The sequence below is a fragment of the Drosophila navojoa genome, chromosome 5, assembly GCF_054131105.1.
Source record: "Drosophila navojoa isolate 15081-1374.11 chromosome 5, UAZ_NAV_1.0, whole genome shotgun sequence".
Classification (NCBI taxonomy): domain Eukaryota; kingdom Metazoa; phylum Arthropoda; class Insecta; order Diptera; family Drosophilidae; genus Drosophila; species Drosophila navojoa.
In genome coordinates, this window is record NC_142893.1 from 16,890,368 (window position 1) to 16,918,093 (window position 27,726).

The 27,726-nt window shown below is 37.6% G+C and overlaps 2 protein-coding genes across 3 annotated transcripts in view; one reads left to right on the plus strand and one right to left on the minus strand.

Moving 5' to 3' along the window:
• The window catches only part of ttv (exostosin glycosyltransferase 1 ttv), an 85,748-nt gene that overhangs the window by 47,162 nt on the left and 10,860 nt on the right, over positions 1-27,726 (plus strand). The window contains exons 3-5 of the mRNA XM_089261460.1: positions 5,013-5,087; positions 5,263-5,389; positions 8,095-8,214. Of these exons, the coding sequence (XP_089117586.1) occupies positions 5,013-5,087; positions 5,263-5,389; positions 8,095-8,214 (322 nt within the window). The remainder of the gene's footprint in view (positions 1-5,012; positions 5,088-5,262; positions 5,390-8,094; positions 8,215-27,726) is intronic.
• Positions 18,615-23,306, minus strand: LamC (Lamin C). Of its 2 annotated transcripts, none has more exons than XM_030388048.2 (4): positions 22,674-23,306; positions 19,810-20,404; positions 18,940-19,742; positions 18,615-18,872 (listed from the first exon to the last, which is right to left on the minus strand). In XM_030388048.2, the coding sequence occupies exons 1-4, from the start codon at positions 23,078-23,080 to the stop codon at positions 18,752-18,754; spliced, it is 1,926 nt and encodes a 641-aa protein (XP_030243908.1). In that variant the 5' UTR covers positions 23,081-23,306; the 3' UTR covers positions 18,615-18,751. The 2 variants fall into 2 exon arrangements, with proteins under 2 accessions (XP_030243908.1, XP_030243909.1); XM_030388049.2 differs by having other exon boundaries at positions 19,023-19,742; positions 22,674-23,305.

The window sequence follows — 27,726 nt, forward strand, 5'->3', positions numbered from 1 at the left end:
AACTCTCGCTTTCTCTCCCTCTGCCTCTCTCTCTCTCTCTCTTGCTCTTTATTTAAATAGGATTTGCAACATGTTTGTTGTTTAAAGACAAATATTTAAATAAACCAAAGTTAGAGCTGGTGTCAGAAATTTAAATTAAATAAATAAAGGGAACGGTGTCTGAAAATGAAATTTAAATGTTTCTAGAATTCTAGTGGAGAAGTTATTTTATTTATATTTTATAGTTATTTATTATACATACTTTTTTCTGCATTTATGCACTATTCATATTCATGTCAAGCATTCAGGTTTTCATACACAAGTCTCTCTCAATTGAAATGCCAAATTTCTTAAAGAAAGTGTTTCTTGAAATATTCGCTTTTATTTCGTTTTATTTGACTTTAAAGTGTATACATATATCAGCATGAATGCAAATAAATATTTATTTCGGTATGCAGACGTGCGCCCATTCAGATTTTTCACCTATGCACATTCATATTTTCTCATAAAACATGGAAGAGTGGCTCCGGGCGAGCGTTGCCCACTGGGCGATACGCCCTAACTCATGCAACCAGCTGCAGCATTTGAAAAGCTATAGCTGAAAAGAAAGCAAAGGTGAAAAATTTAGGTTCATATATATAAATATATACATATATATATATATATGTAACACCTTTAACTGTTATTATGTTTATGAAAATAGTCATGCAAGTGTGATAAACACAATGTTTTAATAAAAACAATACCAGATATATATAATTAAAACAAATATATACATATTGCCTTAAGATTCTCTGCCTTTTATATGCAATTAATTACTGTATTAATTCCAATTAATTAAAGTCTTAATTCTACATAAAACACTGTGAATCTTGAGCATATATTTATATATATATTTTAATTTTGCATATCTGCTATTGTTTTTGCAATAAATTTTAAATATATTTACATACTATTCTCTTTAAAATATAGTGCTTATTGCTAATATTAATGAAATATTTATGTATAGTTTAATTTATACTAATGCATATATTAACTTTTCATTTATTATATACTAATATCACATATCATACAAAATAAAGGGCGAGTAATAACTGTAATAACTATAACCCTACACATCGAGTAATTTTATTTGGTCTACCTTTCATGTACATAGTATTTACATATATATTCAATAATATTTTTATATTTAATCGCAGACCTTCTCGACTTCACTTTAAGTGATTCTCAACATTCACTTTATACTCAATATGTTACTTAATTTCAACTCTTCGATAACCTGAAGCTATAAATTAGACCGGGAGCTTAACAGCAGCAGTTGCCTAGCTCAATGAAGTGCAGTGAATTTAATTTGATGTAGTTTCCTTTAGCATAAGCCTTGGCGCCACAACGGCTAATGAAGTGGCCGCCACTGTGGGGCCAAAACGAACGTTCAGCGAACTTTGGCCGCATCAACAACAACAACAACAATGCGTGTAAATAGCAAAAGTTTAGCTCGTATGGTGTCCGACATGGACAGAGCTGAACTAAACAATTCGTTCAACTTGGCGAAGCTAAAAATCATTTAATTAAAGTTCAGCTCGGCGAGCATCAACAAAACAACAACAACAACATGAACGTTGTGCAACATGAGGCACTGTTAGCGGCTGCTAATTGCTTAAACAAGTAGCTAACAAGTGCAGAGCCAAACAAGAAGGATCTGTAGAAGGGGAATTCGATGGCAGCTGATGCTTCGGCTGCCAGATAGATGCAGTGACCTGTGCACCATAGGCAGAGATGCCATATGTACATATATACACATGTATATATATATATAGCAAACGTTAGGGCACGTGTATTCCCTCAGGGGCATCCGCATGCTGTGCATGACTTTTGAGCACAAATATCTTAAATAATATTCAAGTTAACTTAACGAATGCACGCAATTTTCACAAATGATTCGTGATTCACTGCGCAGCAGCCTGATGGAATATTATTTTCAGCCAGAAAACGCGCGTAAAGCCAAGGGAATATGTAAATAGAAATATGCGCGGAATACTCTAACAACACGCTCTATTCCACAGAGCCCAACAAAATATGTATAATATGTGCGGGGATTTGCCATTTGATTTCATGTTCAAGAAACGGAAAAATTATCCAACAGACTTTGAAATTAAATGAAATGAGCTAAAACTCTTAATAATAAATACCAACAAATGAGACAAGAGTTTAATGTATTTTTCTTTTGAGGCTAAGCTCTTAGTTAGACTAACTATATCGCTATATTAACTAACAGTTCATCAAATATATATAATATTTATCTAGAGTAGTAATAAAATGTCTGCAATGTCAATTAAAGTAATTAATTCTTGCTATGTAACTTATCAAATATTCAGATTTTTAAATTCAAATAATTTTAGATATGAAAATAAAATGAAATTTATATATGAAAATAATAACAAATATATATGATATTTTGCATTTTATATGATATTTTTATTATTTTTTTTTTTAATTTAATTATATTTATATTTTATTAAATTTTATTTTTTTTTAATAAATTCCGCAATTTACATATAATTTTTTCTTATATTTTTTATTTATATATTTAATTTTTTTTCCTAATTTAAAACAATTTACATATAAGATTTTTCTCTTATTTTATTTATTTATTTATTTATTTATTATTATTATTATTATTATTTTTTTTTTTTTTTTGATAATTTAAAGCAATTTAATATGAAATATTGTATACAAGCTTTTCTTTTTCTTAAAATTGTTTTCACTTATTTGCTTTTACATTCTAAGAGCATTCCATCTTCTGCAATTCCCAGTTGGTTTTCTATTCCTGTTGCTGTGGCCAATGTCTGTTGCTTACAAATGACTTTTGCCCAATGGGTGGTTGGGTGGCTGGGTGGTTAGGCGCATGGCTGGCCGGGCAGCTGGGCAACGGACCGCCTATGCATTTGGCTGTGTAATTTTTTAGCGGAAAAACAGAGGCAGCATGCAATTTATGTTGTTTACCCAAGATTATTCATAAGCCGTGGCCAGGTCACAGGCTGTGCATTTGTTCTCGCCCCCCGCCCCCGCCCCCGCCCCTCTGCCGGGCCAGCAAGCACGAGTGCTGCTGATTGCGGCCATCCTTGGTGGCGATGGTACGAACCGTTACCCTAAGCTTCCATTATGTTTGCTGTTGTCAATGCAATACGAATACGCTGCGCCTGCACTTTTCTAAATAAACTTTCTGCTGAATTCGCTTTAAAATTGTGGCAGGAGCTGGAGCAACGGGCAGCAGCAGGAACGGCAGAGCCAATGGCGAAGCTCAAATTGCTGACCAGTTGGACTGCTTTCAATCCAGTGGCCAGTGGACTAGAGTGGGCGTGGCAACATGCCTCACTACATGTAATTTTACGCGCAACTTAACTTGTTAACGGATGAAAGGGGAGCCAGAGGGAGGAGAGCAACAACTGTGGTAGTCCATCCACACACACACACACACACACACACGCACAGTACCTGCCGCACTGTTTGAGCTACATGGCGTATGCTTAATATGCAGCTTTGCTGCTTTGATTTGGAATTAAAGCTGAAATCAGCAGCAAGCAGAGATTGCGGCATTGTTCCCTTGAATTTGATGTTGAAATTGTGTTTTGTGCGGAGAGTCTGAGTTATTGGGTCAAATGTTAAGCATACGCCGCGTGGCCCATGCACTCGTAAGGCTGCCTCATTCAAGAGAGATGGGGAAGAAGCGCATTTAAATTATAAATAAATACTCATACTCACACACCATAAGTCACGTAATACTATTGTACTCAATTCAGATTATATTGCATATACATACATATATAACTGTGCTTTATTGATAGCGCGCTGCCAGACTTGCAAATGGCTTATAATATGTCCACAGCAGAGTCTATCTTAATGCGACTTAATTGCATTGCATTTATGCATTTATATTAAGCTAGTTAATTGGCAAATATAATGACAGAAGTAAATACGTTTGAATTTATGCAAATTAATGCTAGATAATATGATAGTTAAAGCTTTGGCGCTGTAAGGCCCAAAGAAGCTCAAGTTCTTATTTTCAATTGCTGATAAATGGTATTGAGGTATTAAATAAATTTAAGTGCTGCTCATACTACAATATTTAATAGGTATTTATTACATTTTTGTGCAGAAACTAAAGAGTTTGAGGCGAAGAAAATAAAAAATAAAATACATTATGTGTATAACAATATTGTAATTAAAAACTGTTGATTTTTTACCTTTCAATTTAATTTTATTTAATGAAATCTAATTTTGTTTCAATGTGAAATGAATTTTTATAAATAAAAAATATATATATATATTTGAATGCTCAAAAAATAAAATATATAAAATATATCAACATTTATTTTTATTACAATATTGTAGCTATATATAAATATAATAATTAATTATAAAAAAATAATTTGAAAATTTAAACAATGAAATTTTTGAATAATTAAAAATGGTATATTAATTAATTACTATTTTCATTACAATATTAAAATTATATAAAATTAAAAAATCCATTAAAATTTTCTATTATTTTTAAATCTGTTTATTACAATATTAGTGTTGATAAAATAATACAAAACTAAAAAATTAAAATATAAAATATTTAATAATTATATTTATTACATCATGGTAGTAAAATAATATGAAAAGAAAACCCTTTTCAGGGTATTCAACATCCGGTCTTCTGTGAACATTTGCATATTTCTGGCCACCCGCCTCTCTTTAGTTTCAAGGAGCATTCTGCATGCTCACTTGACTATTTAAATGGATGCAGCTCCTCAACAGCTGCTACCATTCGCTTTCCATCCCTTTAACGTGCCGCACAAAAGCGACAAGCTCATTGTTCAATTAATTGCCGCACAATGGTATTATATGTACAACCTCTGGACTCGCACTAATTTACATCCTCACTCTTCTGCCACTTGTCTTCGCCCCTCATTTGCCCGCTCTCTGTCTCTTTCTATCTGTTCTCATTCCATTCCTTACTGACCTTTTGCACGCCTTGTTCATTACAGATACGACTATGGTACGCTGCTCCAGAATTCGACGTTTTGCTTGGTGCCACGGGGACGACGCCTGGGCTCCTTCAGGTGAGTCAAGCGGGAGGGAAACAAAATGAAAAACAATTTTCATTTCGCAGCTCATGCCCATTTCATTTTAATCTCTCTCTCTCTCTCTCTCTCTCTCTCTCTCTCTCTTTCTCTTTCTCTTACTTGCACACATATGTATATATATATAAATTGTGTTTTTCCTTTTTTTTCGAAGATTTCTCGAAGCGTTGCAGGCGGGCTGCATCCCGGTGCTATTGTCCAATGCCTGGGTATTGCCATTTGAATCGAAAATCGATTGGAAACAGGCCGCCATTTGGGCCGATGAACGGCTGCTGCTCCAGGTGAGTTGGCCAAAAGCGTTAACCATATACATATATACAAATCTATATATTCATATACAGATATTGGCACATCAGTTTCTTTTTTGTATGTTGTTATAAAATATGAAAACGCATGGCGGGTTTTGCTTTTTTTCGGGTCTCTTTTCAAATGTGACCCGAATCGTCTGGCTGATAGTTTTTTTTTTTTTTTTTTGCCAACTAACCAACATCCGTAATGGGAATCCTGTGCGATGTCCTGTCCGCTGTCAGTGGAACATCGTCATTTATTGACGCTTTAATGTTCATTAAAGCTGCACAAGCAACAGAAAAAAAAAAAAAAAAACAAAACGCGTTGCATAATCATTTTTTGTGCTTTCCGTATTGCCTCAGGCAGCATAACGGTGCTCAGGAATTCAGGAATTCCCGCTGCAAGCCAGAAATACAAATTTAAATTCAACTTTTGGCACAACTGAGTATTGATGATATTTGTTGGGGCCTTATGAAAATGTCAACAGCAGGAAATTCGTAGTCTATGTAGAGTAAGCAAATATATGTATGAAGTATGTATATATATATGTATTTTATGTGGCGCAGCTTGCTCACTCGATGCGCACTTTCAATATTTATACACACGTATAAATATGCTCTATCAAGAGTGGTTGATGTGTAGCTGGTCTTCAGTTCAGTTGCTCTCTTTAATATCGCCTGGAAATAACAGCCTCTAGCTGATTCGTCTTCTTCGACCGACAACACACACACGCACACACGTTGCTTTTCGACAAGGGTTCTACATGCCATCTCAGTCTCTCTCAGCAACACCCGACATCGCAATCGACAGCAGTTCTATTTATCTCACTCTCATGGGCTGCCAATTTGAGTTTATTAAGAAGCGATCTGCCAACTTGAATAAAAAGTCCAACAATAAGACGCTATGTTGTTTAAAAAAGTTACTTTATATATTCATGATTCTTTCTTCATTTGAATCATTCATGAATCATTTGATATTCTAAAATATATTTTAATTATTTTCTACAGTATATATATTTTATATATATCTTGGCTATATTAGCTCTGCTTAATTAAATATTCACATTGCCTCGAAGCACATTATTTTATAACTATGTATATTTAAAATTATATATATTTTCATAACTATATTCAAATGTACATATTTGAATAAAAACTATTTTTAAGTTATTAAAAATATTATGAAACATTATTTTTCTTATTTTAAAACAGACCAAAATGTTAAATGTTTTATTTTTTTTCTTTCTTTTTTTTTGCTTGTATGCTATTTTTACTATTTCATATTTACTAATTTATATTAATAAATATTTTATTAATTTTTGATTGAAATATTCATATATTTTATGTATTTCAAAATAAGTGTATTTTTCATTTTTTTAAAGATCTAAACAGCTTGAAATATTTACATTTTTTATAATTTATATATACTTTGTGTACATATTTAAAAATGTCTATAATTTATTATTAATTCTTTTTTTTTTTTTTTTACTAAAAAACAAATATATATACATATTTTATAAACAGCTTATATTTATTTATAATTGATATATATTTATGTACACATTTAAAAATTCCTATAATTTATAATAATAATTATTATTATTTTTTAACAAAAAGCAAATATATTTACATATTTTATATTCTTAATTTATTTCAAAATTTTTATATATTATTATTATGATTTTTTGTTCAAGCAAAAATTAAATGTATTTACATATCTTATATATTTTAAAATTTGTATATTTTACTGTAAAATTCTTCTCCTAAATCTAAGTTTACTTATTCATACACTTAAATTTTACCGTACATCTCACGAAACTCTGTTTCGAATCTAGTTTGAGCTGAAAAATGCGTTTCAAAAATATTGACAAGCACAATAATTGGTCCTTTTGACAGTTCGATGCTGAAGCATTGGTCACAAAAATTGCCTGCCATTTGCAAGCGATGCATGAAAAATGGCAACGTTTGTGCGCTGCGATTGGGGATCTGGGTGGTCTGAACGGAGCTGAATGTCCTGTGCAGATGTTCACCTGGTTTCAGAAACATAAAACACTTTTTGTGCCCAGGCTTGTCTAGGCGACTGTCCACCTACCTGGCCGCCCACCACCCAGGGTGGCTCACTCAGTTGTCTGCCCTGTGCTCGCTCTCTGGCATTTGTTTGCACGCAAAGTTGTGCTCCTGCTGCTGCTACTGCTGCAATTTCTATGTCTCCAGCTGCTGCTGGCGTTGGCTTCTGTTCGTCTTCATTCGCGACAAAGTCTTGTCGCATTGTTTGCCAATTGCATTGTCTGCCTTTCAGCCACGTCCGCCCTGCGACTTCATCGCTGGCATGTTTGCTTTTGTAGTTTATTGGCAGGAAATGCAATTAATTAAGTTAACTTGAGCAGGAAACTTGGCCACGAGACTCTTTAAATTGTTTCAATTTGCTGCATTTATTGAATGCGTCGACTTAGCTGCATCTGTGTGTGTTCTTGGCTTGCATAATTATGATGTATATCCTGCGGGCCAATTCCCCAACTAATTACCAGCTCTGCGCTGCTCTGCCGGCAGCCAACTTGGTTTTGGCCAGTCCTGTAATTAATGCATTGTGCCTGGGATTTGCTGCTGCTGCGGCTGCGGCTGCTGCTGGCACACATAATCTGTTACATACATCTTTTACTCACACAACTCTCGCTTTCTCTGTCTTTCTGTGCTTGCAGGTACCCGATATTGTTCGCTCAATTTCAGCGGAACGCATCTTTGCCCTGCGACAGCAGACACAGGTCCTGTGGGAGCGCTACTTTGGCTCCATAGAGAAAATCGTCTTCACAACATTCGAGGTGAGTTTGCCAGACTTGATTTTATTTGCATGCTCTCCAGTTGCTCAGCTGCCATAAGCTGACACGCCCACATACTTTAGACCTTACGACAAGCTTCATCAACCAAAAAAAAAAAAAAAACATGAATAAAATGAGAAAAAAGAAATGACAAGAAGAAAATGATCCACAAAACTCTTTAACAAGGAAAAAAACGTGCACATGTTGGATCTGACGCACGAAACTAAACTAGTTGCAATACTTAAGTAGGCAGCAGCTTACCTCCATTTCCATGCTCCTTGCTCCCCACCATCCACTCCCCCCGCCCTCAAAGTTTGTCGCGAACTTTTTACGGAACGTCAGCTGCAGAGTTCTATAAATATGCGAAGTTTCGTACGTAATTGACAACACTTTTGTCCTCATCGAGCATGTCGAAGAGCCCAGCGTCTGCGTCAGCTCAGTTTCGTCATTTACTATTTGCCCTCGGTTGACAAACCGTTACATTTGAGCTTCTGCATAACTGCTCCTGCTCAGCTTTAAGTACAAACTGATTTCAAAATTATTAGACAAATGTAAGATATATTATTTGAATTTGCTTGGAAAAAAAGATAAAAGAAGGATGTAAAACATGAAGATGAAGGTGGGCCGAGTAAAAAAATTAAGAAGAAGATATACTGGGAGATTGAAATGGAAACTGTCTCAAAGAAAGAGAAGAAAGCGAGAGATAGCAGGAGGAGAAGGCGGAATAACGAGATACAAATTGAAACAAATTGAGGAGAAAGAAAGAGAAAAACAGGAAAGCTGAGGAAAAGGAAGAGAAGAACAATAAATTGGAGAACCGGGAGAGAAGAATAAGAAAATTTAAGAGAAGAAACAGAAGGACAAGAAATCTAAGGGAAAGGACAATAAGTATAAGAAAACTTAGGAAGACAAGATAATGGAAAGACGGAAAGAGGATGTGGAGAAGAGTAAAAGGCGAAGGGGATATGGGACAAGAGAAAGTGATGAATAGGAAAGCGGAAAGGAGATATAAAAAAGAGACAGAGCGGAATGGTATATGGAGACGGGAAAGAGGAAGAGCAGAAGAGGCGAAAGGAAAAGAGAAGGAGAAGAAATATAAGCACAAGGGGAACGACAAAAGGCCAACGAAAGAAAGAAGCAGAAATAGGAGTTAAACGGAAAGTGAAGAGGAATGTGTGGAAATAAGAAAGAAAGAAAAACTATGCTCTTAACTTTAAGGCATTACCTATTAGCCTAACTACTGCCTTAAATGTTCTTCATGGCAGAGCTAAAGCATTTAACTTGATGCTAATATGTTTGCAAGATTTGCCTTTTCGTTATAAAATGTATTAAACAATTATATACTATATAAGGCTGAAACAGCAAATTTGGTTTAACTAAATCTTCTAACTTTCGAGCTATGCTGAAAAGAAAACGAAAATGAATTTTGATGAGATATCATGCTAATAATAATGTATATTAAACTAATACTTAGTCGGCAGCTTATGACAGAAGAGGTTAGTTAAACTTTAAAGCTTCTCCCTTAGTCAAATTGTAGCTCAGTCTAACGTCTAAGCAAGTCGCTGAGTTGCCAAAATTTCGCTCTGATTTCGTGGGTAACAAAAGAGAAAGAAGAAGAAGAAGTAAAAGTGCTGTAGGTTGCTGTAAGTTGCCTGTGCCGGGGGCCGAAATGTATCCGTCAGCTACTTGCAGCAGTTGCTGGCTATCGAATTTGAATGTGACGCAGGAGGCGGCGCATTGGCTATGCGACAAAAGAGGAATTTAGAGGGCTTTGCGTGGATAGAGCCGAGAAGCAGGATAACTAAATAGACGATGACGGCGATGATCAGGTTGGGGATACAGAGAACAACGACAACGAGAATGACTCCTATAAATAATACATACGCATTGCCCACACATACACACAGACACAGACACACAGACAGACAAACAAAAGTTGTTTATACACAATGAAATGGCAAGCAGCAAACGCGACATGCGACGACGTTGATGATGAAGCCGAGAAGCAAACCAAACCAAACTCAACCAAACCGCCGACACTGGAGACCACTTTTCAACACTCAAATTGACACACACACACACACACACGCACACACATAGCCAGACATTTACATTCAATGCGAGTGTATGGAGCATTCAATTTTGTGTAATCATCGTGCAGGCAACGCAGCAGCAGCTGAAGCTGTGGCGAGATAGAGAAGGCTAGGGGCTGACGGTGGGTGAGGGGAAGAGAAAGGCATGCAGAGGGATCCAGAGGCTGGCACTATAAATCGCGATGTGGCGAATCTCTTTGCGTTGACAGACACATTAACAGACGATGCCATGACAGGATGCTGCATGTGGCTGCTGTTGCCCAAAAACTTCAGCAGCTTCGTGCAGCAACCGCAGCAGCACTGAGAGGGAGAGAAAGTGAGAGAGAGAGATTGGATGCTGTTGTGTGGTTGCAGTTCAGCTACAATTTTTTTTGCTCATTTTTTTCTCCATTCGCACTCTGGCAATAATCAATTTACAGCTTACACCTGTGTGTGTGTCCCTTCATATAGATGTGTGTGTGTGTGTGTGTTAGCCAAATGAAAAGCAAATATTTGCCATGTAACGTGACCATCCAATGGCGCCGCAACAACAATAGGATAATCCCCAAAAAGTGGCCCAAGCACGCATCTAGCTTGGCTAGGAGAACATATTGTTAACATGTCAGGCTACAGCCACAGCTGTTGCTCCTCTGCTGAAGCTTATGATATGGCCAACTGGCCAACGATGGCCAAGGGGCCATCAGGTCATCGGCTCTCTAATTGGCAGCTGGCGTCACGCACTCGCACAGGTGAGCCCAGAGCTCTGATTTATGGCCAACTCATTTGTACTCCATTATTTGTATTATCTTGGCCTTTTATCAACTATGCGTTAATTGGCGGTACGTCAAGGTATTTTCATTCTTGACGCACCAACTGAAAGAACTGAAATATGGGACGGAAAGAGAAAAAGTTATGAATTGTTTTTCGAATAACTGAAAGATTAAGGCGTGTTTTATTTATTCGTATTGTTTATTTTCTTATGAAGTAGAGTAATATTTATGGCAAATGTGAATAATGCCCACGATGATATAGTATTGTGGATGCCAGAACAGGTGTCGAAACTCGCTCTGTTCCTGTGCCAATCCATTCCATTCCATCCATTCCTCTTCGAATATTCATAAAAATATTTCTCTTATCGTTCTCTGAAACTTTTAAAGTTCTATAAATGTAAAGTTTGAACTACTGAAGTAGCATAATAAAGGCATAAGGCACTCAATAGAGCGAAGAACTGATTTAAGCAGTAGAGGCAATATAATATAATAAAATACATTAAAAAGAGTTTCATCATTATCTTAATATATGTATATTAATTAAGATATTAATATCTTAATATATGTATATTAATCATTTAATAGAACAGTTGGATAATTTACTGCTCTCTTTGTACTGCTCTCTATAGCTGTAGCGAATTGTTTATAAATACAATGGTATCCCGTTATAAGGACCCCACTTATAGCACCCGTAATTGAGACGAAAATAAGTAGCTATAGCGTCATCCGGCCTAACGACGGCCCTTATAATCGTTTTCTACTCTCTCACTGTCATTCTGTTCTCTCTCTCTTCCTCTCTCTCTCTCTCTGATGCTTTCTACCTCTTTTATAGTTCAATAATCCACGCAATCTTTTCCTAGTTCTTTGACAGAGCCTGCTCCAATCACAGAACATCATTTGCCTTTGCAGAAAATTAACTCGTTATCGTCGGAAGTAAAAGCAGAGACTAAATCCCCTTCAGCTTCCGTATGTCAACAGCCACTGCATCACCTTAAGCAGTTCTCTGCTTCTCTATTCCATCACTTACCCACTTTGTTTTAACCATTCTCTATCTCATCTAAGCCTCCTCTAGCAAAAAGTGTTTACAAGTTTAAAGACTTTTTTTGTCCATTCTCTACAAAATGTTTGTGCCCCAGTTCTAATCAACTTTTTTCGAGCTCTTTAGCCCTGCATTTGCCTAGCCATAACTTCTATTACTTTGCTCGTTAAACAAAATAAAAGCCAACATTTAAGTTCACATCCAAAAACTAATGTGACACAACAATTTGGAGCGCAGCTCGGTTGAAAAACGATTTCATAAATTTGGATAAGTTTTTTTTACGCATTTATTTGGCTTGAGGAATGTGCGCTGTGTAGCCATAATGTCGAATGCAACTGCTGCAGTGGCAGCGGCGGCAGTGGCAGCCGCAGGAGCTACAGCTAATGCCACACGCCTGAAAGCATGCAACACTTTTTGCACCTTTTGGCAGCCAGCCGAACCCCGCCCGCGGCATCCCTTGCACCTTTGATTTATGCGTCGCGATTAAAAAATGAATTGTGGCACTTTCGACAGGGAAAATGGTCACGCCCCGCCCATCATTTTGTTGTTGCATGCAGCACGTGCGGCACGTAAAGCTCAGCCTCAGCCCCTCTTTGCATATGCCAAAAATGCAAGCTGTGCCAGCTTATGGTCAGCTGCCACCGCGTGCACCCACACGTTGGCCCATCTCTCACACTCCCTCTCCCTCTCTCACTGTGTCTCGCTCGCCCTCGTCCTTTGTGGCTTTAATATGAAAAAAGTTTTGCGCATATTTGTTGAAAAATAGTTGACGTGTGTTGCCTGCCTGCTGTCTGCCGGCTGTGGCTTGGCAGGATGCCCGCCGGAGCATCACGTCCGTTCAGCCCGCTCCAAACGTCACCCAAATGAACATAAACTCAATTTCTACATTGGTGGGAGGGGCAAGTGGAGGGAGGCGCGCGCTAAAATTATAGTTCTATGCCTGGCAATTTGTTTTATTAATAAAACGCATATCAAAGTGCAAAATCCACTCGGGCAACTTTTGCGACACCAGCAGGAGCAGCAGGAGGTTGGCGTCCTTGAGGCGACTCGACGTGCAGCTCGCAGTTCGCTTTAGACCGGGAAATCACGTCGACAGCCAGCAGACAGTCAGGCGACGTCTAATAACCTTTTAGTCTAATAGCTTAACCCAGGACACACACAGAGAAAAAGAGAGAGAGAGAGGGACAGAGGGATAGAGGGCGTCTGAGTGTGACCGGCTTTACATTTCACGGCAAATCCTTTACGCCTAAGACTCATTCATGCGGCAAATTGATTTAGGCATAAACAAGCTGCCGGCCCATGAAAATATGAGAGTGCCATATAATTTTTGCTGCCCGAATTTGATATTGTTTGGGTCCGGGGCCAACGCACGGCGCCTCAATCAGCATCCGTTTGCCAATACTGTTGTGATATTTGGGAGTCCAACTCTTTTTGGAGCGTGAGCGTGGGCGTTGAACCGCAGCTGACGGCACGATTTGGATTTGGGTTAGGGATCACAGCTTTGCTCAAACACGTCTCACCTCTCTCTCTCTCTCTCTCTCTCTCTCTCTCTCTTCCCACATTTAAGTCAACAAACTAACAACAATAAGTGCAAAGACAACAACATCTGAGGCTGCCGCTGCTTCTGCTCCTGCTGCTGGCTAAGCAAACACCAACAACAACAACAATAACAAAAGGTGCCGCAAAGGGTTGCCCAATGCTTGGGGTCGCTTTGAGTGGATGCCCAACATCTGGACGAAAAACAAATTAAGCAGTTATTTGGGGTTTTTGGTCGCCACACACATACATACACACACTCACACACGCACACACACTTTATGAGCTTACACACCCTTTTTGGCAGTTAGCCTTGTCATTTGGTCTGGGGAATTAAGGCGTCGTTCATTAAAGACTCGACTGATAATAGCGCATGAGTTGGCCGTATTTTATACGAGTTGTCCTCGAGTCATTAAAACTAGACATAATTAAGCTATTTTCGGAATTGTTTTTGAGCAATTTTCATCTAAGTTTTTTACTTGAGAGAAGTTTTTTTTTGGTGGGGAAAATAGAAAAGAAAAACTTAAATTTACAGGCTTAAAAAGGCACAAATCAATATAATTGATTTAGAAATGAATTCTTTATAAAAATTATAATCAATGAATTAGAAGCCCTAAAACTATTTGTAAAATTCGTATATAAAAACCAATAATTAAAAAAAATAAAAAATTAAAAAAAAAAAATATATATATATAAACTAAACATTTTATTTATAATTGAAGGTTGAAACATAATAAATAACATAAAAACTAACATAAATAATAACATAAAAAATAATGAAGCATAATAAATAAATAAAAAATTTAGAGTTTGGAGTCTATTAAATAAATAAAAAATAAATAAATGCAATAAATAATAAAAATTAATTAATTGAAATATTTTTTTAAATAATAAAAAATCAAGAATAAATAATAATATAAAGTAAATATAATTAATAAATAAAATAATAAATGAACATATATTTAAAATTTAGTTTTAATGAAACACATAATTAATTATATATTTAAAATTATGTTTTAAAGAGTATAAACCAAAAAAATACATAATAAAAAAATTTCATTATTTATTATATACATATATTAATTTAATAAATATTGAAATTTTTAATATTGATATTTTGTAGTTGACGTATAAGGCTGCATATATATCAATTTTAAATATTAAATTATTAATAATATATTTTCTTTATTATTTATTTATTAATTTTATTGCAAAAATTCAATATTTAACAAGAGTTTTAATATATAAATTTGAATTTCTTTGATTCTATTTATTTTTATTTTTATTTCATATATTTAGACTTAATAAACTAAGCTTTTTAACTAAGTAAACTAAATACACAGAATAATTAAATGCAGTAACTAGCATAGTTACTCTAGAGCTTCATTAACAAAGTATTTGATATGCATTGTTATTACAACTGAAATCGAGCTCAATTTAATTTGATTATGTGATTAACATATAGGCTTATCGAATTATGTGCGATGGCTGAAAAGCCCGGTAGAACCTTGTGCGAAATGCCTTCGAAATGACGTCCGTTTTGTGCGGCTGATCTGTAGATTTGCATAATTTTATTGTGTGTTGAACTTTTGGTGGGGCAGCAGAAAGCTGAATACACAATAGCCTCGGGCAGATACACACACACACACACAGAGATGTATATATGTGTGATGGCACCCACACACAGCCGCAATGTTGCCCAGTTGTAGCCACCACAGAGAGGTCACTCAAAGTCCACTTACCAACTTAGTTAGCCAGACGCTCGCTCGCTCGCTCGCTCTTCATGCCCAAAATCTTTGCCTAAGCCTAAAAGTCGCTATTGAGTTGGATTGTTGGCAGTCTGTGTGTGTATGTGTGTGTGTTGTTGTTGTTGCTGCAGAGTGTGTGTGGATGTGACCGATAAGCGTGTGGTGTGCACTTAAGTTGCAGAGTCACCAGGCCAGTGGGACGCAGCCGAATGTTAAAGTTCGAAACTGGTCAGAAAACCACAATAAGCCAAAGATTACGTCCCACTTCAAGCATCTCCAGATACGAAACTGAAATTGTTGTTGTTGTTGTGTTGTTGTTGTTGGTATTGTGTTTATGGGCAACGCCCAGTGCCCGAGTCCAGCTGCGGGTTAAGTTAGTTTGCACAAAAATATGTTGCATACTTCTAGGCAGCTGTCGAAAAGTTCAGGCTGAGAGTTTTATATATACACACACACATACACATATCCATTTATATATATTCTTATGTATCTATGTATATGTGTTGCTTCGCCTTTTTCGACTTTCACACATACAGGGTGAAGTTTTGTGTGTCACCGAGATTTGCATTTCAAAGCATCGTGGGCGTGCTGTCACGCCCAGCTGCAAGCGAAATATGTAGTTTAGCAGGTGCATGAGGTGTATGAGGTGTATGTACTACACCTGCACAGAGGCAACAACTTATTACTTTGACTAATCCTATTATGCGCATGCAAACGTGCGACAAGCCAGAACTTTTCCTGCAACGACTACTTTGAAGTTGAACGCCTCACTGACTGTCACTATCCACCTACTTTACTCGGCTTTACTTTACTCACTCTAACTGTCTCTCTGTCTCTCTCTCTCTCACTCCCACTGTCTGTTTTTGTCCACCTGCCTGTCCATTCATTCTATTGAATCGTGCGCTCACTCAAGCGTCGCTAAGTTGTCTTAGCAGTTGCTGCTGCTACACTGCAAAAAAAAAAAAAAAAAAAAAGCGAAGCTCAGCTCAGCTCAGCTGGAGTTTCAGTTAAAACTAATAATGCTAATGTTGTTGCTGTATACATACATATACATTTATATACATAGCTAACCCATTAGATGAAAATCGCATGAATTTCGTTGAAATAAAAAGCCAAAATAAATAATTTAAATTCATTCGATAAATTCACAACTATGTAGTATTATTGAAATTTAATTTTGAATTTAAGAGAAGGAGGAACTGAGAGTGAGAATAGTTGTGTCTATTTATTTAAAAAAAAAATATGGAAATATTTAGCAAATTTTATGCTCAAATTCTATTGATGTGTGCTTTTTGTTGGTTTGACAACAAAATCAAACGAAAATAAATATACATTAATTTGATTTTTAATTAGCGAAAAGAAAAAGTATATGTATCTACAAATATGTTTAGACATATACAAATTATTTACGCGCAAATAAATTATGAAACAAATTTATTTTGATTTAAATACGCAAAGAGGGTATAAAATTAAAATTTAATAGAAAGTACTTAAATAAATATATATATATTTATAATTATAAAAAACGTGATTCTTATAATTTTACAAAATTCATTTACACAGTATATATTCAAATAATGCATATATATAAAAGAAAGAAAAAAAAAAAAATATATATATATATAGAAAGTTATTTTTTTGTATAATAACAGTAGTAAGCCTACAACCAATTGTTTACAAAAAAATAGAGTATATTATGATTTATTATATTATTTATATATTTATTAGTGAATAACATTAATATGTGTTTTTTTTTTCGAACTTCGAACTGCTATAAAACGTATAATATTAACTGAAATTAAAAAAGGGTAAATGCTAAATTGCAGATTGAAAAAATAACCTTTTCGATGAGGTATACATAAAAATAGTATTATTAACATAGCTAATAAAGATTATACATAAACCGAAAAAAAAGTTGAAAAATACGTAATCCGAATATTAATGATACTAACTGTATGTCGTAATATTAGTAATAGTAGTCGCCTTTAAGTCTCTTTTCTGAGTTGTGTTCTGTCAATCTTCTTCTTTCTGGTTGCATTTCTCTTGATTATCGAAATCATTGCAACCCTATGCTCTGAGTCAGCTATAACCGGGACAGTAACATCTATAGTTGTCCCTCTCTCTCTATCTCTCAATACTTCCTTGAATTGTCACAAATATGACAGACAACTCAATCGAATATTACGAGCTGTTTCCTTCTCTCTAATAATGCAACTGGTCATGATGTCATATATGTATATACAATATATATACATACATATGTATGTATTGACTATGAAATATAATTATTTAAAATTAGCTACTTATAAAAAATAGAAATTAGAAGCTGCCAGATGTAGATAAGGTAGAAAATACAGGAACAACTTAAATTAATTTTGTTCAACTTGCGTAAGAGAGAATGAAGGAAAAACATATGGATATTGCATATGGCTTACGCCCTTAGCTTAACGTTATTTGGCCAACACTGGAGAGTACAGTGAGCTATCCATTAACGGTTTATCAACAGCAAATTCCGTTGGCTTAAGCCGCTTGACCCAATTCCTTGCGGATGCTTTTTTCGCACGGTGCACGTGGCCGACGGCATTGTCTGCTCTCTCTCTCTCTCTCTCTCTCTCTCTCTCGCTCGCTCTCTTTGCTAGCTGCTTGTAGTTAATTTCACCTGCTTACTGTCCATTTTGTTCGAGTGGGGTAAATGCCGCGAAAAAGAAGAAGCAGAAGGAGCAGCAGCTAAGGAAGTTTCTGCAAATCTTGGCAAGCGCGCACTAAGCTGATTTTCTGGGGCGCTGGCTAAGTTTGCTCGCCCAAACTTGGCCAAATGCTGGCTGAGCCATTAATTGAATTCTGGCCATGTCCGCGGAAATTTACTATAAAGTTTTAGCCACGTTCCCATATAAAGAATATATATAATTCTTTTGTTTGTGTGTTTTTTGTTCTTTATTTTCAACTCTTGAGTGTTTTTTATTTTTAAATAATTTTATCAAATGCATTTTTATGTTTATAAACCAAGTTTACAAATCTAGCTTCATTTAACAGCATCTTGAACATTTATAGAGCCAGCCGAAATTCTGGTTGTTGTTGTTGTACATTAAATAACTTGAATTAGTTTTTGTTATACCCTGAACCCATTGAAAATGGGAAATCAGGGTATAATGGTTTTGTTTTTTTGTTAAGTTTGATATGCATCAAAATCCGTTTTGATGTGTGAATGTTGCGCGTGTTGCAGTTCTCCTTCAGCTCCTTAATTACTTCATCCTTTCTTCTTTCCTTTAAGTCTCTATGAGTGGGTGAGTGTATGTATGTGTGTGTGTGTATGTCTGTTTATGTCTGTGTGTTGAGTAGTATTGTCATTTTAGAAGAACATCGAGAAGAGGCTTCTTACGCCAATGGAGCCAGCTCCGGAACCGAGGCCAAATCCTGTGGAGGGCGTTCCGCTGCTCCGATGACGGGAGACATGGCTGGAAGTGTTCTCACGAACACGATCGTAGCTGGCAACATCCTGTAAGGGAAGATTGGGAACGATTAATTTGGAAATTTAACAGAATTTTCATTAGACTATAGCGTACTGGTCCAGCACGAACTCGAGTTGCTTGCAGTTTGGGCAGGTTTCGCATGTGCCGCACGTGTTGTACAGCGACACGACTCTCACCTCTTTGTCGGCATTGGTTAGGATCGAGCGCATTGAGTTGGCCACCGGCCACTTCTTTTTCATCAGCAAATTGCTTGGCGGATCGTGAGTGGCGCCAGTATCAGCGGACCAAATGGTCACGCTGGCACCGCCCAACACCTTCGAGCCGCGCGAGAACTTAAAGGCGAGCTCCTCATCGCCCGCAATGCGGGTCAGCTGCCAACCGGTCAGGTTGATCTCCTCGGTGCCCTTGTTGTGCAGCTTGATGAAGCGGCCCTCGGTGTCGGCTTCGATAATCTCTAGATCGCCCTTGGCGGCCGCATTGACCGAGTACTCGGACAGGGTGCGATCCTCGCTCTCATCGATGACGGTGCGGCGGCGCTTCACGGCGCTCGCTCCGGAAATACCGGGTGTGGCAGAGCGGCGTCCGCTGGGCGTCACACGGCCCGAACGGGAGCCACCGCTGGCAGTCAGATTGCCATTGCTGGAGATGCCGGAATCGGTGCCGGGGCGAGCGGGCGAGTTGATTTGGAGGCGACGCTCCTCGCCGCGCAACAGCTTATCATAGGCAGCCAACTCCAGGTCCAGTGAGACCTTGATGTCCATCAAATCCCTATACTCCTGCAGCTGTTGTGCCATCTCATCGCGCATGCGCTGCAGATCCGCCTCCAGCGTGGCAATGTACTGGTTATGACGCATACGCTCCGAGTCCAACAGATTCTCCAGCTCGCGAATGCGTGCCTAATGATCAAGAGGAACTCAAATGAATAGGAAAGAAATTCGCTAAGAGCTAATCTCAGTTGCTTACATTCAGGCCGGCATTGGTGTTCTCCAGATCCTGCAGCTTGTTGTTGAGCCCATCGATCTTGGTGCGCATCATACGCACCTCTTCGGAGGCATGGAGTGAGCCCTGGGCGGCGCGATTAGCAGCGGCCTTCAGATTCTGAATCTCGGTGTCGTAGAGCAGCTCGATCTCCTCGCGATTGGCGCGCATCTGAGACTCGTACTGATCGCGCAGCTCCTGCAGAGACTGCTGCAACTTGTCCTCGTATTCGCGCGAGAGACGGCCATCGAGTTCATTGATCTCGATCTGGCGACGCGAGCGCGTCTCGGTCAGCTCCTGGGAGTGCACCTGGTCCTTGAAGGCCAGCTCCTCGCGCAGGCTCTGATTCTGGTTCTCCAGATCGACGCGTGCCAATGTCTCGGCCTCGAGCTGCTTGCGCAGATCATCCAGCTGGCGGCGCAGACGCTCGTTCTCCACCGTCAGCTCCTTCACCTGATCCTCGGCCTTCTTGCGATCGTTCAAGGCCTGATTGTACTTGCCATTGGCTTCGGTGTAGCGAGATTCATAGAGACGTGCATTGTTCTCAGCCGCGTTGGCCTCTTTAATTTTCTTGTCAAGTCTGCGAACGGCATGAAACGAGATGTTTTGGAATGTTGTAAGGGATTACTAATAACAATATATGGCGCAATGCTTATCACTAGACACTGTGCACACCAATTGATGACGTCATACAGCGCTTGTGCTCTCCCTCTCTTTCTTGCTTAGAATATCTTATGCCTATCAAAGCTTTGCTCGCTTACCCTCTCACTCTCCCTGTCTCTTTCACTCTATAATTTATTATTCATCGCTTGAGTTTCTTTTGGTTGCTGCCTTGAAATCTTCAGATGCCATTAGCATAAAGTAGCCAAGCTATTTTCTGCCCAATACATATCTATATCTTTATCTCTTCTCACACACACACACACCACCTCTCTCTCTCTCTCACACACATAATTTATGTGCACCAAGCTACTTCAAACGTTTTTTTGTTTTATATTTTCTCAATGTGGCTAAAAACAAACTTGTTTATTTGCCTAACAAAAATTCCGCAATCTATATAAAAAAAAAGAAAACGAAAACATAAAAAATGTCGTCAACATCGACTCTCGTGGTTTTCTCGTGCACGTTTGATTTTTTTTTTCGACTATACTTTCAGCTGTACTAAATTTAGCGCCAATATCAGCTAGAGCGATATTTCAGTGTACTTACTCACAGACACACAAATTTAAAGCTAATTATGCTATTTAACCTTCTCTTAAGTAGCTACAATTAGGCAGCATCTAAGGCAAAGATCTCTGTAGTTCTTCATGGCCCAATTAAATGTTTGCCTTTTTATAAAATTTAATTGCCATCGGCTAACATAATTTTTGATGTCTTTTTGCTGTCTTTTTATGTATTTCCATTACACCAAAAAAAAAAAAAAGAAAAGTAAATAAACAATTTGTTTGTGTAGACTAATCAACAACGTCGCACAGAAATAGACGAAATCCCAAGGTTGCTCTTTCGGTTCTATGGCATGCGTGACTCGTACACCCCGTGCTGCGCCTCCCCCTTGGGTATTCCGCCACAGGGAAAATAAATTAATATGCTACCAAGTGACCTAATTTATGAAAGCAAATTCAATTTTTTTTTTTATTTTTTATTATGAATTTAAACGTCATGCAGCGCAGTGGGTTAATTGTTCAAAGAAATTGAGGGCCTGACTCAGTAGCTAAGGAAATGGCGCTAAATGGAATTGGGAATAAGTTTATATATTTCAAAATGTTTTCCCAAGAAGAACTCTTAATTGAAAACTCATTTAGGCAAAATATACGAGTACTGTTACCTATGTCAAAACTGCATAATCTAATCATAATCAAAACATAAATGAAATCTTTAAACAGCATTTTCAACCATATCCAAAGTAAACTCATAACAACAACCGGGCCTAAATACCTTACGCATATGCAAACAATTCGAGTTGCCAAATAGTTTCCATACTTTGCCTAATACCCCGAACCCAATGAATAGCCCAAAAAGTAAATATTGTCTTTGATGATAACAGAGCAAACAGAATAATTTGAAATACGCAACAATTGGAATTCGTTGACATCATAGAGAAGAGGAAGAGGTGGGCCTGCCTGCTGAGGTATCACCCTCGATAACTCCAAAACTGGTATTACATGTTGTTGAGCTGCTCTCGGCCTAATGGCGGCATTACAATCAAATGTGTGTGTTATTTTTGGTTCGGAATGACATCATGTATATGTACACATATACATAAATATATATGCAGGTATATGATATTCGCTTTTGTTTTCATAGCAACCTTGGAACAGGGCTTAGGCATTACGTATACGCAATATGCCAGTCATTAAACTCTGGAAGTTTAGTGACATTTGCTTTGGCTATTAGCGACACGGCGCACAAGATAAATTCAAATCTGGCCAATTGTCGAAAATGTAAAAAATGTGATTCCAAGTTTTTAAATACAGTTGTTGTTGTTGATTCAGCTCTTGCCTTCGCTCTCTTTGGTGTTGCTTTAGTTGTTATTTCGGTTTCGCATTGGAGGCTTCTCGAAACGTAAATGCAAAAAATAAACAAAAGCAAACCAAGAAAGAGCGCGTATGTATGTGTGTGTGCGTGTGACAGAGAGAGAGAGTGAGCAACTCTGCCATGTGCGATGACATCAGCAAGTCCAGTACAAATACTTGCACTGCTCTCTCGCAATCATCCTCTCTCGCTCTCTCTCTGTCAATGCTGTAGTGTGTGTGTGTCTGTGGGTCTCGCTCGCACTGCGTGCGCTGATTAGTGAGCTTCGAGTTTGTTTTCGTGCTCTCATTTTCATGATTCAAATGATTCGTTTTTACCTTTGCTTAGCATCTTCATTTTCCTCCCACAAACGCTTTATATCGATCTCTAGTTTGGCCTTCTCCTTGGCTGTTTCATCGAGCAGCTTACGTGCGGCAGCCAATTCCTTTTCGTACACAGACTTTAGGTTGGAAGTTTCGCGTTTAATGGTATCCTGTGCCGTATACACCTCCTGTGTTAGGCGTGCGTTCTCATTTTCCAAATGACGCATGCGATCAATGTATGTAGCGAGACGGTCATTCAGATGCTGCAACTCTTCCTTCTCCTGCAAGCGTGTGGTACGTGTGGGACTGGTGGGGCTGATAGCGCCACCCACGCGACCGGACGAGGTGGAAACTCCGCCGACAGGGGTCGACGTAGAAGCGCGTGAAACGCGTGTGTTAACAGCAACGCGGCGTGTTGTCATTTTTGCGTTAATATTATTTTTTGTATTTTTATTAAATTAATTAATAAAATTATTCAACAATTAAATTGAGGAACGTTTTAAGTACGCAGCTAGTTTTTATTAGTCTTTAAATTTGTTTTTGCTACGAATAGTTGAAAACTGTTGTGAAACTTGTATATTTCCTTGCTGCTAGCTGAACACGTCCGATTGCTTCGACTGCTGAAAAATTACTGTAAATGGCTGCATGCTAGCCGTTCGCACGAAAGCGCCGTACGTCATCATCGACGAAATTAGTAGTAGTCGCAGTCAGCGTCTGTCAGCCATAAAAAAGAAGAAGAAGAAGAAGAAGAAAACCCAACCGCCACAATAACAAAACGTCAACGTTTGATTCTCTCACACTCATATTTACTCTCTTCTCGCTCACATGTTCAGAGGCGACAGCGCTGCCAGCGCTCTCACTGTCATTGCCGCTGCTGCCCGGCTAGTTGCTGCTTTCTTTTCGTTGTTGTTCAGAACGCCGTTGTATTAGCACTGCGTAGCAGTTGTTGTTGTTGGAGAATGAGAGCCACAAATAGAAAACGAAACGAAAATCCAAAGCAATCAATGTCAAAGCGCAAAACTCGTTCACCAAACATTCATACTAGCATATGTTAATGTGCTTGTAAAAGTGTGCGTGTGTGTGTGCAGGCATGCCCAATTTTACATAGCATTTGAAAGTTTTCTTTTTGAGGAGTTTGGGTTAATGTACGAGGTGTTAAAGAAAGAAAATGCAAATGCATATAAAGTAGGGCAAATCGATAAACGATACAATTACAAGAACTCGGACTGTTGCTGCTCTGCTCGCACGCACCCACCAAAGCGGTTACTCAATTAGTTGCCGCTGCCATGGTGAAGCCAGCGGCTTGGCGAGCTCTCTCAATTTTCCACCCATTGGGAAAACGTTGGGCCGAAACTGCTTAGCACAATGTCAACTTGTCATAAATGAAATATTTATTGATATGTGCTAGCATGTGTTGTTGTTGTTGTTGTTGTGGTTAGAGCTGCTCGCCCACCCATTAGTTTTCGTAGGGAATGCCAGCAGCAATAACAATAAATAACAGCAAGAACAACAATAACAGTTATTGCATGCTTTGAAGAATAACTTTCTGTATTTCCATATGAATGTCCCTCTCTCGCTCACTCTCTTGCTCGCTCTCTTTGTCCCCTTTTCTATGTCTCTATTTTCGTAATTTCGGTTTTTAGCGGCCGCAAAAATTTTGTAGCCGGCTAACTTTTTTGCACACAATCTAGACGCATACAGATACACCTGCGAGGCACACAGTCTAATGCGAATATGCATGCATATGTATGTATGTATGTGTGTGCGTCTGTGTGCTCATGTAGAAAAGAGCATGCCGCTTCTCTCATGCTCTTGGCATTCACACATCGGCATTGCCTATGTCATGCCGTTTCTCTTTTCCCATTGTTGTTTTCTTTGTTGCAAACCGTTAGAGCCAGCTGGTTGGATCGAGTGCAACATAAGGGCTTATCGCTCATGTGCCTGCCTTTTGTGACGTCATCAACTCAAAGTGGAAGCAAAAGCAAAAGCAAAAGTAACAACAACTGACCTCCAATATAAAAATGACGCGAACGTCGAGAATGTGGGACGCCTTGCCGTTTGTCTCGCTCGCACGTGTGCTCGCGCTTGCTTGGCGTGACGTCATCAAATTATTTTTAATTATTGCGTCGCCGTTGCCGTTGTCATTGCTCTGAGAGGAACTTCAGAAATATTAACATATTTTATGTTCTCTCTTGCCAAATTATAATTCAGTTCGAGTGTGCACAATGCGGGTACAGTTCGGCTAATTAAGTTTAATTAACGTTAAGCGAAACCGGTGTTAAATTGTTGTTGGAATATACTTATACTTGTTATGCCGGCTCACTTAATGCGCTCTTGTTTATTTTGCTTTGCGCTTATCATTTGTTGCCAGGTTTTGGACTCACAAAGCACAATGTTGTGTTTCCGTATACGCTTTTCTTTTTTTTTTTTTTATACCCTGAACCCATTGAAAATGGGAAATCAGGGTATAATGGTTTTGTTAAAATGTATGTAACAGGCAGAAGGAGGCGTGGCAGACCCCACAAAGTATATATATTCTTGATCAGGGCGACGAGCTGAGTCGATTTAGCCCTGTCCGTCTGTCTGTCCGTCCGTCCGTCCGTCCGTCCGTCCGTCCGTCCGTCCGTCTGTCCGTATGTTTGAACGCGTCGATTTCAGAAGATACAAGAGCTAGAGACTTCAACTTTTTTTTAAAATGTCCGTATATATCACGCGGATATCGAGTTTATCACTAAAAAACGATAACTCATTCCGATACTTTTTTATCGATAAAAAACCTTATCGAAGATCAGTTTAAAAATTATATCTCCTACATCTTTCAAGCTACAGTGTCCAAATTTAAAATGTATATTAAGACGCATGTCATACAATTTCGGTTTTTGTTAAAATTTACCCCCCACCCCCAAATCCACCCCCTCACCCTAATCTTTGTAAAAGTCGTATATCAAATACTAGAGACTTGTGCTTCGGTATACACATACATTTAAACAATATAAATACGTTCTGAAAGTTTCATTACGATCGTACGTCTAGAAATTAAATTATTCAACAAATAAGTTCTCCTAATATTGCCAACACTGCAGCGCAACCCAAGCGCAATCGCCTGTATATGTGAGTGTGTGTGTGTGCGTGTGTTTGTTTGTATGCGTGTGTGTGCGTGTGTTTGTTTGTATGCGTATGTGTGTGTGTGTGTGTGTGTGCGTGTGTGTTTGCTAATTATTATTGAAATATCAGTTGCTTGTAGGGTTCAGGGGATCTCGTAGTCGAGCAGTCTCGACTAGAGCTTTCTTACTTGTTTTGATGAGCGGCGTCTATTTGTCGCTTAGCTTGATTAATTGTAAAAATTAAGGTCATGTACTGATAAGGATTTATTATTACATTAAAAATATAATTACATTAAGTTTTGAGTTAGATGTGATCGTATCCAATCAGCTAGCGTCTAAACAATCTGTTTTTAGAACAATTTTATTGTATCGAACCCATACATAAATATTAAAGTCGTATTTGGCATATTAAATGCCTTAGCAACATATAAACACGTTTTGACAAGGCTTTTATTAGTTCTCTATTATTTAATACAATTACAAGTTAACAAAAGGTATGCATATTTTATGTGTAGGTATTTATAACTCTAAACAATTTATAAAATTCCCATAGAAAGATTATAAATGACTTAATTTAAAATTTATTTATTAGTAATTAATTATAAATATTAAATGATAATGATAAAAACTTAGTTTATTGAGAAATATTTCAAAGTCAACTTTTTTTTTTTTTTGACAACAACATTCCTAAGAAGCAGATAACTTAAAGTCTCTTCGAATTATGTACATACATACATATATATATTTATACTATAAATTTTATAGTTTATTTAGAGTGATGAGCAGATCTAACTATGTAAATTTGCTTATTTATTCGTCTGTCTATCGAGTTCTCTATCTGTCTATCCGTCTGTCCGAATGCTTGTATTTCGTACATTTAAAATTGACAATGTATACACATACATATATAGATTATGAGCTGTTCGCGTCTCTAAGTCTTGCGCTCAACATAACTCCATGTCTGTATGGGTGTTAAGAGCAACTTCGGCTAGAATACCTAAATAGACAGCAAGTACTGCTCTCAATGGCCACCCACTGATCAAGCTCAACCGAAAGGTCCGACGAGTTTCGTGCACTGAGCTCGCCCTATATAAAGGGCAGCCAATTGCAACGCCTCTTCAGTTGCATTTTCGGTTTCCTGTGGATTGGTCGTCCAGGGTGGTGCAAGGCTCTTCTTCTTCGTGGCATGGTAAATATTTTAATGGTTAATATTATTATAAAGCTTTTTAAGCAAACTTATAGCATATATTTGTTTATAACTTTAGGTAAAATGTTTTTATCATAATTATAGAAGATAATGATTGTATAAATAGTTTGTAAGCTAATGTAAGTGTAAAATAAATTGTCTTTGAATAATATAATGATAAGTACTTGTTGGAATAGGGCTTTAATAAACTCTTAATATTTAAAATATGAGTAACATTTGGAATTAGATTTGTTGAAGAGCGGAATTGAACCTTAGACAGGATTATTATTAAGTTAAAGCATAATAATCATAATAGCTATTAATATCATTATCACTAATTGATCATTTAAGAAACAATCATTAACACAACAAATAATTATTAAAATTATTATTAAATCACTCAATAATACCCAGAGTTAATGATCATTTAAACATGAAAACAATAGTGTTAATGATACAGATAATTATTGTTATATGATATCATTGTATATGCCACATATACGTAGTATTCGCAATAATATTTAACATTCTTTGCTACAACACGCTAGGAAAACTAATGTATCAATGAATGAATGGATGAGTAGATATTTTATATGTTGATCAAACTAATCATGATGACAATAATAATGACAACAATCATAAATACCCCTTAATGTAATTTCCTGTTTGACTTAGTTCTACTCTTGTCGGGCAACTCGTAGGTCGAACACTCCCCCAGCTAGAGCTTTTCAACAAGTTTTTCGCTTGTTTCACATAAGAAATATGTAAGGAGTAATGA